The sequence below is a fragment of the Misgurnus anguillicaudatus genome, chromosome 20 (genome assembly GCF_027580225.2).
Source record: "Misgurnus anguillicaudatus chromosome 20, ASM2758022v2, whole genome shotgun sequence".
Classification (NCBI taxonomy): Eukaryota; Metazoa; Chordata; class Actinopteri; order Cypriniformes; family Cobitidae; genus Misgurnus; species Misgurnus anguillicaudatus.
Window position 1 is genome coordinate 17,097,139 of NC_073356.2, and position 14,126 is coordinate 17,111,264.

The 14,126-nt window shown below is 36.0% G+C and overlaps 2 protein-coding genes across 5 annotated transcripts in view; both read right to left on the reverse strand.

Moving 5' to 3' along the window:
- The window catches only part of elmo1 (engulfment and cell motility 1 (ced-12 homolog, C. elegans)), a 123,133-nt gene extending 122,313 nt beyond the window's left edge, over positions 1 to 820 (reverse strand). For all 4 annotated transcript variants that reach the window (XM_055219516.2, XM_055219514.2, XM_055219515.2 and 1 more), the window contains exon 1: positions 664 to 820. The gene's annotated coding sequence lies outside the window, so the exon portion shown is untranslated. The remainder of the gene's footprint in view (positions 1 to 663) is intronic.
- A 4,223-nt stretch (positions 821 to 5,043) lies between these two features.
- On the reverse strand, positions 5,044 to 14,118 carry rp9 (RP9 pre-mRNA splicing factor). Its single transcript, XM_055220533.2, has 6 exons — positions 13,830 to 14,118; positions 13,672 to 13,702; positions 13,393 to 13,522; positions 12,882 to 12,973; positions 8,196 to 8,257; positions 5,044 to 6,116 (listed from the first exon to the last, which is right to left on the reverse strand). Exons 1-6 carry the CDS (start codon positions 13,976 to 13,978, stop codon positions 5,930 to 5,932), a joined length of 651 nt encoding a protein of 216 aa, XP_055076508.1. The 5' UTR covers positions 13,979 to 14,118; the 3' UTR covers positions 5,044 to 5,929.
- Between the last annotated feature and the right edge of the window lie 8 nt (positions 14,119 to 14,126).

Sequence of the window (14,126 nt, forward strand, 5' to 3'; positions counted from 1 at the left end):
CAATACGGAGGATTAAAAATAAAATAATAATAAAATACTTATTAATCGAAAAGGGTAGTCGACAGATTAATCCAATATCACTAATCTTATAATTTAACTCGTGCACGCTTAAACAAACGAGTTTCAATTAAACACATAACAGTTATTGAATAAGTTAAATGCTTTTTGGCTTTTCTAAAATAACTCTATTATGCTTTCGTTTAAATGCTCTAATACATACGTTTTAATTTAAAAGTAATATTTTGCCCCAGACATTGTGTCGCAAAGTGAAAGCACAGCATGGTTGTCACTGTTGTGATATCGCTGTATTCTTTGACAAGTTTGACACGAAGTAAATCCACTGCATCTATCAAATAAAATAAAATAAAATAAAATATGCGCACGCTGAATGCAAACACATTTATCTTGACAATGTGCGAACGTTTTAAAAGACAGTCAGTCAGTCAGTCAGTCATTATTGCACATGCACCGAGACCAAACCCTCCACCCGTCGCGAACTGTCGCGCCAATAGAGACACTATTCATTACCGACTCACAACTGCACAGCACGGCGCTTAAACTTCATTCACCACACATTAAACCAGCACGGAGTGGCCTGATATCGCGACCCGACAGAGGACCATCATCAGTGGGACAGACGATGTGGAAAAAAAACACACAAACCTGAAGCGGCGAGGCGACTTTTCCTCCTTTCAGGGGTTTATATTTGAGAGTTTGTTGCAGTCGCGCTCTCTCCCTTCCTCTAGCGCACTAGATAGATAGTGCTGATGTTGTGTTCACTTCCTCTTTCCTCCTCCTCCCGGCCGCTGATTGGCTCTTCGGCTCTGACCTCCACCAATCACAACACAGCATATGATGATAGTTTAATAGACCGTGAGAGAAAAGCGCATCAGTAGATTACTGTTTTGTCATTCACATAACCAATAAGAAATATTTTATTAGTTCCTAAAATTGCAGACAGCCTTCACTGGTTTATGAAAATTTTGTTTTGTTTTTAGCATATTTTAAAATATTGTAAAAAGCTAATGTTCATCATATTTATTCAATTTGCCTGTCTTTTGTGATATCATTAAAACATGTGGGTTCCTTGAATTTGCCTAAAATAAGTAAATTAGACTAATTTATATTTAGATTAAAACAAGCTTTTTTGTCTATTTGTTTTAATGATATGTGTAACATTTTGTCAACCAAGCTGTCTTTATATCTTTATAATGTCTATACTCTTACTATATACAACAGTGAACAAAATATTAGTCCCCTTGATAAATATGAGCATAAAAGTTGTATAAAATCCACAATGTTTTTCATTTTGAGCTTTAATTTAAAAATAAAAACATATGATGTTTCATTAAAGTTAAACAATTGAAGAAAGTGTGGGGGAAATTAAATAAATGTTTTTCTCTAATATACACTGGAAACCTTTATGAGTAAAATATCAATGTACAGAGGTGATGTCATACGTAAGGAATAATTGACGACGGGCCATTGAATTATAAGAAAATAATGCACACCCAAGGTGCAATGAGGCACGACGCGACACGGAGTGCCGTTACACCGCGAGTGTGCATTATTTTCGAATAATTCAAAGGACCGGAGTCAATTATTCCTTTTATACCACGGTTACTACAAACATTGCTCTGGTGCCTACTTTTAAGGCATTTGAAAAGATAGGTGTGCGGTTATCAGAAATTAATGCATACCCACGGGAAAATTTTTCAGCCAATCAGAATACAGCATTCAACATACCCGTGGTATAATTTTATAAAAACATGCTAATTTAATCAGATAAGAAGCGTTATATAACCTGCTTTGGTTGTTTCTCGGACCACTTGAAATTATGAACAGCCTAGTACATGAAAAATAAAAATCACAAAAAACAATGTTAATTCAGTTTAATGTCATTTTTATGGATCATCCTGGTAAATTTAAACTCAGAAACTCTATAAGCTAAAATTGTAATGCTATATGGGCATATTCTATACAATAAATATACTAGTCAACATTTAAAGTAGATCAAAAACGTTCATCAGAGTTGTCCCAAGACAAGAACAGGTATGGGTATTGGTTTTAAGAAAGGTTTTGATTCACTTTAAATGTTGACTAGTGTACATTAAATGGCACATACTAAGTCTGTCCAGTCTGTGAAAAGACAGTAAGCACTTTCGGTTCAAATAGATCTGATTTTGCAGAGAGGCACAGAGAAAATATCGGACAGCGTTCAACTCAGTGGCCGTGGGCGGGGCTTTTGCAGTGTGACATCAAATTGTAAATAGATTTAAAACAGCATGTCTAATAAGATAATAATAATAAGCTATCCGTTCATCTATAATTTATTCTTTACTCATTTTGAATTGACTAATGGGCTGGAATTTTATGCTGATAGATTCCAATACATTTACCTCATTAGACTTAATTTAATCATCATTCAAAATCTGATCTGGCATTGGACAGATCAGTGGGTATAGCATCTAAAACTCATTTGTAAGACTCACGTCTACTCGGATAAAAAGGGAAACGTGACACAATAACACGCGTTTCAAATGCCCCAGGCAAAATCGGCACAAAGGAAGTTACAATAGAACAGAAGAACTGAAGAGGAAACATGAGAATCCAGCTTTTATTACAGACACACACGCACGCACGCACGCACACACACACTCACACACACACACACACACACACACACACGGACACACACACACGGACACATGGCACAACACACACACACACACACACACACACACACACACACACACACACACACACACACACACACACACACACACACACACACACACACACACACACACACACACACACACACACAGACACACACACAGACACACACACACACACACACACACACACAGACACACACAGACACACACACACACAGACACACACACACACACAGACACACACACACACACACAGACACAGACACACACACACACACACACACACACACACACACACACACACACACACACACACACACAGACACACAGACACACAGACACACAGACACACAGACACACAGACACACAGACACACAGACACACACACACAGACACACACACAGACACACACACACACACACACACACACACACACACACACACACACACACACACACACACACACACACACACACACACACACACACACACACACACACACACACACACACACACACACACACACACACACACAGACACACAGACACAGACACAGACACACAGACACAGACACACAGACACACAGACACACACACACAGACACACACACACAGACACACACACACAGACACACACACACACACACACACACACACACACACACACAGAGACACACACACACACACACACACACACAGACACACACACACAGACACACACACACAGACACACAGACACACAGACACACACACACACACACACACACAACTAAAGATTTGGGTTAACTAACAAGTTGTTCAAAAACCATGAAAACTAAATGTGCAAATCATAGCCTGTGTTTATCAGATTTTTTTCTGATTTTAATTGAATTAATAATTAATTCGATCTCCTTTGATGTTTTTATGCACTGTTTATCTTTGTACAAAACGGTGACCATACAAAATGGTGACAAGTGACAACATCAAAGGAAGAGCTTATCTCCCTTTCTCTAATGATGTGAATAATGTCAATCAATGCAACCTCTTTAAAAGGTGCTAATTGGCTGTGCTTATATGGAATTAATTTAAATAAATTAATAATATAAATGAAATTAAAACCAGATTTAGCAATTATTACAGAAAACTGTAGGCAAAATATGTACTGTAAATCAACATATGTAACAAATTAGGTTTTAACAATTTCAATTTGTTTTTATATAACTTATCACAAGTCAAAACTTGAAAAAGTAGGTTGAATTGACTTGCAAAACCATTTTAACTTCATGCTGCATTTCTTTTCAGTGAGTGCAAAAATTTAAAGAAATTATTTCCTTTTCAAGATGCAGTTGATTTAACATTTTATTTTCATTACAATCTCGAGGCAAGACTGACAATTTTAAAATGAAAAGAGAAAGGCGTTTTATTAATGCTTACGCAACAAGTGACAAAAATCTAATTAAAATGTAAATTTATTATTTTATGGCCCCCTTTATTTAATGATTTCATTTTCAAAGTCAACTTGTATGCCAAGCCTATGTTAAACAGTGGGTGGGGTTTACTTGCTAAACAGAAAATTCTGAGGAAGTGTTGCCAATTAAGCGACTTTTTTTTTTACAATAAAGCAACTAACGACAAATCTAGCAACTGTTTGGATGCACCCCAGCTTTACTGTATACTTTCTGTGTCACCTGTAGTGCTCCAAATGATGTAAATAATGTAAATTTCACACTCATAATTTCAAAAAATGTCAGTGAAATCCAGGCTAAAGTCTCATAATCTAATGATGAGATTAGGAGCATCAAAGTTTAATTTAAGTTGTCTTTGATATGACGTCACTCAGACAATATTAATGATATCAAGGTTGTATTTCACAGAATGTTCTTTACATTATTTAGGATGACTTATAGCATTTAACACACTGGGTCAAATATACAAACACTTAAAGGAGCATTTCACCCGTGGAAACATTAATCTTTATTAAAAGTGAATCCTATTTGAAGTCGAAATGTAACATAAATTTCGAATTTGGTGCCTATTTGACCGAGAAAAGGAGTGTTTGTAGTCTCACCCCCTCCACAAAGATACAGGACTTCCTGCTTTCAATAATGCAAAATGATGATTTTTACATCATTGAAAGAAGGAAGTGCAACACTGAAATCCACATTTCTCCTGTCTCAGGGGAAACAGAGGGAATGATGCACGACCATTCAAAAACATGACTGGGGTTCTAACTATACATAGCTTAATCCAAATGGGTGAAGTGTCCCTTTAAAGAGCAACTAGCCTCTGAAGTGTGTATTAGTACATGTTAACCCCAAAGTAAATGATGACTTGAGTTATCGTTTCCAATGTAAATCTTTTTTCTTGGACTACAACAAACACACAGATTGTAGGCAACAGTTTACTTCCTGGGCTTGTTGATGTGGACACGACGGTCATTATCACAATTCCTCACACATCGGACTTACAGCCTGTAAATTTACTCCGCATTGGATTGTGAGCGAATCTTTCAAACATGGTAAGGAGCGTCACATTTTCGGTTGACATCACAGGTATTCAGGCCAATCACAACATACATTTTAGCTGGCCAATCAGGGACACAGAGCTTTTCAAATCAATGAGTTTTGTACATAATCAGAGCGTTTGAGGAAGGCAGGATATCTGTAGCTACAAAAATGTACAATATGTGGGAAATATTGTGTTTTTTAAGCATAAACCATGCAAACATATTGCATTATACCAAATACACAAAATAATGTGTACTATTACTATTATATATAGAGAGATCATTATATAACCATATTATAAATTAAAAGCTTTATCTGTCAACAAACTCACAGATTTATTTACATGACAGTACAGCACTTAAGCGTTTACATGTAAAAACACATGTAACATTCAAGATAAAACGCTTAAGTAGATGACATCACAATGCCTGCCATTTTCACAGTGAAACAATCCCAAATGTAAATCAACATACATTCCAGAAATTAAATATATCTGATATTTACTTAAAGACATTCAAGGTCATTAAGTCTAAGAAATAAGCTATTAAACTATTTATTTATGAAAGCTTCCGGAAATATGACAGAGATGCCCATATCCTAAGCATTCCATGCAAGAGAGGATTAAATGCTCCCATGCATTATTAAGCAGATCTGAAGATGGCTTGGGGAGTTGGGAAGAGGCTTCATCCGATAAGGCAGCCATCTGAAACGCTGCTTCACCAAAGGCCTTATAAGCTTCTATTAATAAGCAAATGACTTTACTGTTTCAGTCTGAGTCCGAATCATCACTACCCTTAGACTTATGCTTCTTCTTTTTCTTCTTCTTCTCTTTCTTCTTTTCCTTCTTCTTCTTCTCCTTTTTTTTCTTTTTCTTCTTGCGACTGTGATCGGATGAGGATGTGGAGTCAGAGTCTGAGGTGGAGTCCTGCAGGAGCTGTTTCAGCTGTTGGATCCTGCGGTGAAGGGAAGAGAGTCTTCATTAGCAGTTCATGCACTATATTTTTAAAACATTGACATATGTAAACAATGAACCACAGATTTAAAATAGGAAGGACATTTAAATGTTACCCAGGGTGCATTTTCTTTGTTACAATGAATTGTCATATATGGGTGATTCTCACGAAACCATTGAAACACCACGGCACTAATGATTTTAGCTTTAAAATGTGTAATATAGTAACATTAAAAAGCATCAGAATTAACACAATACTGTGTTCTACCTTGCACAATGTGTGATTTCAACATAAGAATTTATAATTGGAAATTTTATCTCATTTTCTGCTGAAATTCTCATTACTGCAATGTTTCCGGCTGTGTTTGAACATGCGTTATGTTGTAATTTAATCAAATTAACACAAAAATATTAAGAAAAAAAATAAATGGATGTTTTGCTAGACTACTTTAGATGACAGAAAAAACATTTACTGAATATTCATGTATAATAATAATGAAGAAAAATTAGGAAAATGATGTGTCCATGCCTGATGTTCTCATCCTCCGCAACACTTTTTGAGAACAGTTTAAGCACACATACAGAATTTTAATAAAGTTTGATTTTGAGTGACCAAGCACATGGACCAGTTACTTCAAGATGGCTACCAGGTTAGATCATTTTTTTTCAGTTAATTTGAAATATTGTCTTGTCAGAATGCTTACACGACATTTTGATTATCATTACCGCAACAGATGCTTATAAAATGTTAATTTAATTAATAGAAGCATAATACTTTGATTTTAAATGCATGTGCAGAATCTCCAAATTATGTTCTTTCAGGTTTGTCATGTCATTTTGAAAATATGTCAGTGTTGATGTTTTCTGACTGTTGCGGTAATGAGATTTTTTAGGACTAATTTTTTAAATTATGTTACAAAAAGTGTTAAATGATAAGTAAAAGTTTTTAATTTAATGTTCCCATTTACTCCAGACTTTGTTTTTCAATGTCTGGTGGGAAAAAAAGTAAATTTAAGCAATTTTTACATTTTCATGCTTGACATTTTTAAAACCAAGTTTTCGTGAGAATCACCCATATGATCATCCTACATATTGTAAAGAACATTCTGTGAAAATATAACTTTGATATCTTTAACACTGACTGAGTTAAAGTCATGTCAAAGATTAAAATAATGACTGAAATTAATAACTCAGATCAAAATCAAATTGTGAGACTTTAATCTGGATTTCACAGACAGGGACACATATCCCAAACCAATATGATGAGACAAAACATAAAACATTGAAGTTCTATCAAAACATTGGTGCAGGGACGTCAAAAAAAAATTCAATATTTTCGCCTAAATTCTATTTGATCATGCAAGTGACACAAAAAATGTAACCATATTTCAACATGAAACAGGAATTATTTATTTATTCAAAAAATAATCCTATTATCCTGAATTGCATGATTACAATTGTATTGCTTTAGATCAGCAATAAAGAAAGAAAATGATTTCGAAAGACACAGTGACCTGAAACTATTAACAATTCATGAGAGCACCGCTGTTCAGAGGGTTCTAGGATCCACGTATCCTTGGGAACCACACAGCACACCATGCATCCAGCGCAGCTCAATTTTAGATTTGCTTTCATTCACCGCACGCTGCGAAGACTGCATCAATTTTAAAGCAGCCAGATTTTCAACTTCTTTTCAAAAGCTACTCTTTGCTTTTCGACATTTCGCAGAGAAATTTAAATTGGCAGTCCCCAGGGAATGTTTAGTAATGCTTCTCGGCCATAAATGTGCATCTCGGCAATGTACGAACAAAGAATTAAATCATTCAAATGGCCCACGATGGGTTTACAACCCACATAATGGTTTCTAATTACTCCCATGTAGCCAAAGCCTCAAATCAACATAATTACAACGGAGTAAGAAGTTATGTAATCGTCTGCAACATTGTAGCACTGACACAATTCCTCAGGAATGACCTATAACAGACCTTTACAGTAAAACGACTGACTCTTAATATAGTAAATCATAAGTGTGCCAAATACACAACTTTAAAATCAGTGAGGGGTGCTCTTATCATTGTACCTGGTCTCTTTTTCATTGCGCTTGTTCTCTCTGATGATATCGTACATTGGATCCTCATGTGCCTGTGAGAAACAATAAAATTTGAGATTTTTGATCACAAAACATTAAAGCACAGACATGTTCAAAAAGAGTGTATAATATGTCCTCACAAAAGAAATGATAATGTTTTATAACTACAGCTACAGGCTGATGTAACATATATTGGTTGAAATGAAACATACAGTCATTTGAAAGTACATTGAACTGCATTACTATGCCTCACTAGCTTATATCTGGGTAATTTGACAACAGTCAGTTAGTAGGTTGCTAGTCACAGCTTCGAACCAAATGCATACAGAAAGTACATTGTCTAATATTGCAGACAAAATGGGCAAGAGATGGTTAAAGCAGCAAGCTTGGATCTGATTGGCAGGCTATGTGGTTTTACTCTGACAAGAAGCTAAATTAGGTTTATAAGGAACTGAGATGACACAATGAGAGCATTTGAGTAAAAAATCATGATTGTGAGTTTCATACATAATATTGTGGTTTCCGGACGGAGCTTATCCTAGTCCCAGATTAAAATGTATGTTTAAGCTGCAATAATTTAATAACACCTTGCACTGACATATCTTAACATATCAGTGCCATTGTTTTGTCTCAAGATTCACACCTGTAATGATTTTGTAAGGTTTCGTTGTAAAAACGATTTACATTTCCTAATATCCTTCCTAAGGCCTAGTCCTGGATCTAAACCCTGTCCGGAAAACTGCCCCTATATCATTTAAAGATATTCAGGCATTTTGTTTGAGACACTGGATGAAAGAAAATGCATTACAGTCAGTCAGGTTTTGGTCAGAATTTTGTCAGATGTTAAAAGTCAGCTAGCAAGTAGCAAATGATGGTTAATGTGACAATACCTAGCTTAAAATGTCCTGTCCAAAAATCTAAACTGTAATCTTCAGTGTTTATTCCAATGTTAACTTGAAAATGTCATTTTTCACTGGTTTTACCACTATTTATATTTCAATCATGTTGCACAAGAAACAGGGTTCCCACACCTTAGTTAACAGTTCGAATTCAAGGACCTTTCAAAGGACTTTCCAGGTCCAATACCCTCAAATTCAAGGACTAAATGTGGGGACACATTTTTAGTGAGAGCAAGGTTACATCGTGTTACCTTTTATGATACATTGTTACTGTTCCATTTCGAGGGAACTCGCGCTGCGTCACTGCGGTGACACTTTGAGACCCCTCCAGGGGTAAGTGGGTCTGAATGTGTATATCAAATACAACCAATGATGGGGCTTAACAACAAAGACAGGGTGAAGCGGGAGCCAGGAAGTATATCGCTATCTGAAATATTGCCAAAGACGGCGTAACAGGGACGCAGGAAGTATGGCAAGGGAGACGCAGTGTCTCGTTCCTTTCTCAGGAAACAACAGTTACATACGTAACCCGAGACGTTTTCATGTGTCAAACACAACTATGCAATTTAAGCATTTTAAGCGAACATTTTAGTATGTGTGCTTAAAAGGCTAGAATTTTTATGATATTATCCGACACTACACAGGGAATAACATGGTTTTTTTCCAGAAAACTTCTTGCATAAAATAGATTCAAGCACATCCAATGACCTGTATCTATGTATGTATATTTTCAAAAACTTCACAGGGCCTTGAATTATTTCCCCCAGATTCACAAACTTTCAAGGATTTCAAGAACCCGTGGGAACCCTGAAGAAACGTTTTTATTACTTTTTATTGCTATTTGATATGTTAGAACTAGGGTTGCAAACTGTCCCGGATTAGCTGGGACGCCCCATATTTTAAGCCTAATTTATTTGTCCCGTACGGGACGTCATGCGTCCCGTTTTTTGACTGCTACGCTTGATTTAACCAGTGACTGATACAACAGGCTTCGACTTCATGTGGCGCCACAACGACAGTCAGATAACATCAAATAATATGATTTTATGTTTGCTTTTTATGTAGTCCGTTACTTAGCTGTTTGTATACAATCGGCATAGTTGCAAAGTTTGGTCTCAATTCTGAATAGATCGCTGATCCAGACCTGCATAAAACGCATCAATCTGAAGGATTTAATCATTTTCAACTTTACTAGGACATTTTGGTGCTTCTGATTCACATACTGTAAGTGTGTTTTAATTTATGTTTTTGATGTTGACCCTGTAAGACGACCACATTTTATAGAATCTATGTTTAAAAAGTTTAGTTTGTCACAAGATTAAAATGATGGGGATAACGTTTTAGGGAGTCACAAGTGTTTTGTTTTAGACAGGTAAAGTTAACTTAATGGTTCAAAAGTAGCCTTACTGTGTTAAAAGTAGGCTACCTGCTGTAAATTAACAAACTATTAATAAACATACCATGTATGTTCCCAGGGCATAAGAGTTATAAATTAATATTTAATTAGGAGATTAGCTATCATTTTGACAAATGGCTTAAATACACTGTATACAAAACCATATACGCACTGCTGCGACAGGCCACATTTGTCCCGTATTTCAGAGTAAGAAAGTTGGCAACACTAGTTAGAACACACTTAAAAGCATATGAAGAGCTCAGATGCAAAACCCTCCAAGTGCGTCTGAAATGTTTCCTTGTAATTTTTAATCTGACTCTTAATGGATTCTGCATTTGTGCATTTCTGAATGGCTTTAGGGCCGGGATTAAGTAAATTTGAAGTGAAAGTATGTTATTACCATATAATAATTAAGTTAATATCATTATCTGATTTTATCTCATTAACTCATCTTTGGTGGAGGTGGCATTTAGCAGCATTTGCATCAGAGCACTTTATATCTGCTTGTTAAGTCATGACGTAAGGAATACTGTTTCCGGGTCCAAGCCTCAACTCGTTAGTAGAAGATATTATTTAAACAGCCGTTTATGAGCAACATTCATTTCTATTACACATTTAAGTGAAAATTTTATAAACTCACAGTGTACACAGCAAGCTCACAGAATCACAGACAACAATATATTAATAATTCATAAAAAATCCTTGTCCATGCTTTGTCATCTCAGATTTTTTTTATGCAGATAAAATTAGGATCGGGTGTTTTTAGTAGTTTTGCATTATGATACGCATATTAGCGTGATTTTTTGTTATTTCCCTATGGTATTTGAGATTGGTTCGACCCAGAAACGGTGCATGACACAGGCTTAAAGGGGTGGTTCAATGGTATTTCATGCATTCTGACTTATTAACACAGTTATTTAGCATATAAGTTAGTTGACTTATTTAGCACAGAGTTGTTTCCTCATGCTAAACGTAGTGCCAAAAAAGCAGTTGGGTGTGTTACAGAGTATTTCTGTGCCGAATGCACTTCTCCAGGGTCGTACAAGTTTCGGCAAGTTTTTTTCGATTACAGGTCCAGCTGACGTTTCTGGGGTTTCTATACGTATCACTTCTTTATATGGGCACTTCCCCCGGAAAACCCCGCCCACTCGTCAATCAGCGGGAGATGCTAGAACGTGCAAACATCACATCACGCGACAGCTTTGTTTAATTTCAAAACTTAACAATAGTAGGAAAGAGGTGTGTGTTTTTGAATGTAAGAAGAAGAAAGCCAGCATTATGGAAACAATGGATATAGTTTATTATCCGGGGTAGCAGTGGAGTTTTGCGTGTGTGTTTGATGCACTGGATTTCATTGAAAAGTCCCAACCGGGTCATGAGTTGCATGCGGTGCGTAAGACTTCTGTCTTATGTTGGAAAAAGGCACATGGATATTATATAAATGACACGAACATGTAGTAAATCATAAGTTAAACAGTGTTGTATAGTGTTGCATGACTCGTACTCGCTCCTCCCGCGGTAGTAACTCCTCCTTCTTTATTTTTTTGTACGTTATCGGAAACAATCGGTAAAGCAAATCTTTCCCTTATAAATCTGATTAAACTACTCTTCGGAGATATAAAGGATGCAATACTACTCTATAGACTGTTTCATCGGGCGCACGTGCGGTGACGCGATAAGCGTCTGGTTCGAGCTTTACTTCCGGTTTCTGTTTGTTTAATGGTCTGACTAGTTGCTGAAACTCAACTAATAATAACAAATGTTTTGCGTTCCTATGTAATCTACGTGTTGTTTATTTTGCTTGTTATATAAATAAACTACTTTAAAAGGACTTTGTTGTTATTTGTTCTTCGCAGAGTTTACCAAAAGTTACTTGATGACCACAAAAGCCGCTTGTTTATGTTGTCACTGCTGAAATGGTCTATAGGTACTCCAGATTAACATCAGAAATGCAGAAACAGCTTGTGTTATGTGAGCTTTAAAGAGACAGCTCATCCAAAAATAAAAATTCTGTCATCATTTACTCGCTCCCATGTTGTTACAAACCTGTATACATTTTTGTACAAACAAAGAAAGATATTTTGAGGAATGTTTGTAACCAAACTGACCATGAGCCCCATTCATTTCCAAAGTAAGTGAATGGGGGTTCACGTGGTTTGGTTGCAAACATTCCTCAAAATATTTTCCTTGGTGTTCATCAGAACAAAGAAATGTATAGATGTCTGTGTACAACATGAGAGTTAGTAAACAATAAAAGAATTTTCATCTTTGGGTGAACTATCTCTTTAACAAGCGGATAGGCTAATCTGCTACTTTGTGACTTAAATTCTCAATTTAAAATCTATTTAAAATGAATCACTTATATAGCAGCAGTGGACTCACCACTCTGAACTGCTCCAGTTTCTGGTTGCCTTTGATGAAGAAAGGACATTCACGATCTCCTGTTCTGTGCCCATATCGTTTACATCTCCAACCTATGTACACAGAAATATAAATATATGACACTACTATTCACTTCGTCTCTTTATTGTCTAGCACTTATTACTTATTTTTAGTCATTTCTGCATATTATTATACATGCATAAATACATACATATATATATATTTTATGTCACTAGCAGTACAGAGTACTGTATTCTACTCTGTATAGTCTGTTAAGAAGCATTCAAGAAAGGTTTCAGTGTACACAGTATTTATAAACCTGGCAATAAGTTGCTAATACAAGTTACAGACTATTGGAAACTCCCATAATAAGCAAGTTTGCGAGTAAATATGCGAATTTTTATACAAAAATCTTGGACTGTCATTAAAAGTGACTTTTTTACCTTAAGTTTGTGCAATCACAGTTATTCAAGGGTAACGTTAGAGTAAATATATCTGGCAACTTTCTTACACTGCATGACCTTCACCTCTTTTCCCAGAGGCATCCACAGTCCTCTAGTGGGGGCATGAGCCAGAAAGTTTCTGGCATCTTCATTGCCTGGTGTATCAGGAATACAATCCTCTGGTTTGTCATCATGTTCCTGCAAAAGCAGAGTCCTGCATGTGTTGCAAAATCCTCATCCCAAACGTTTTATTAAAGCATTTAACAACCATCTCTGATTAAATCCAAGATGCAGTGCTTTCCAAAACAACTGGCATTGAATCTGAAACAACTTTAACCATGACAAACCTTTATGAGTCCGGGTGGAGGATTTTCATAGCTGAAAAGAAAAATCAGAAAGAAAATTCAATATGTTTCATTTAGAAATCAATCAGAAAAAGAGTATTTTAACTCTTTCCAAAGACATTACAGATATTAAGATTATGAATATTAACTGTGATACTCACAAAGTCTCTACATGCTTGATTTTCTGCACTTCATGCACGAGTTTCTTGGTTTGATGCGTGTATTTGTCCTCCTCCTGTTTTGACTCTCTGTGTCTTTTTCGTTCATGTCTGTCCTCGCGCTTTTCACGGCTTCGTTTGCGATCTGACATTTTATATTTATTAGTGGAAATATTCTGCTAATATTACCAATTTGTGTGTCCAAAAATGTAAGAAGTTTGGTTTAGTTATGTTTGCAGAAACACAGGAGCTTAGTTTGATTGCTTCCGGGGTACAGCCTTAGTGAGCGGATTTATGTCA

Bases quoted from the DNA above. Each gene is read 5' to 3' on its own strand.
- rp9 (XM_055220533.2), bottom strand. From the start codon at position 13,978: ATGTCAGATCGCAAACGAAGCCGTGAAAAGCGCGAGGACAGACATGAA. The intron at 13,703-13,829 runs GTGAGTATCACA...TTTTCTTTTCAG, and splicing joins ATCAAGCATGTAGAGACTTT to CTATGAAAATCCTCCACCCG. The intron at 13,523-13,671 runs GTTTGTCATGGT...CTGCTTTTGCAG, and splicing joins CTCCACCCGGACTCATAAAG to GAACATGATGACAAACCAGA.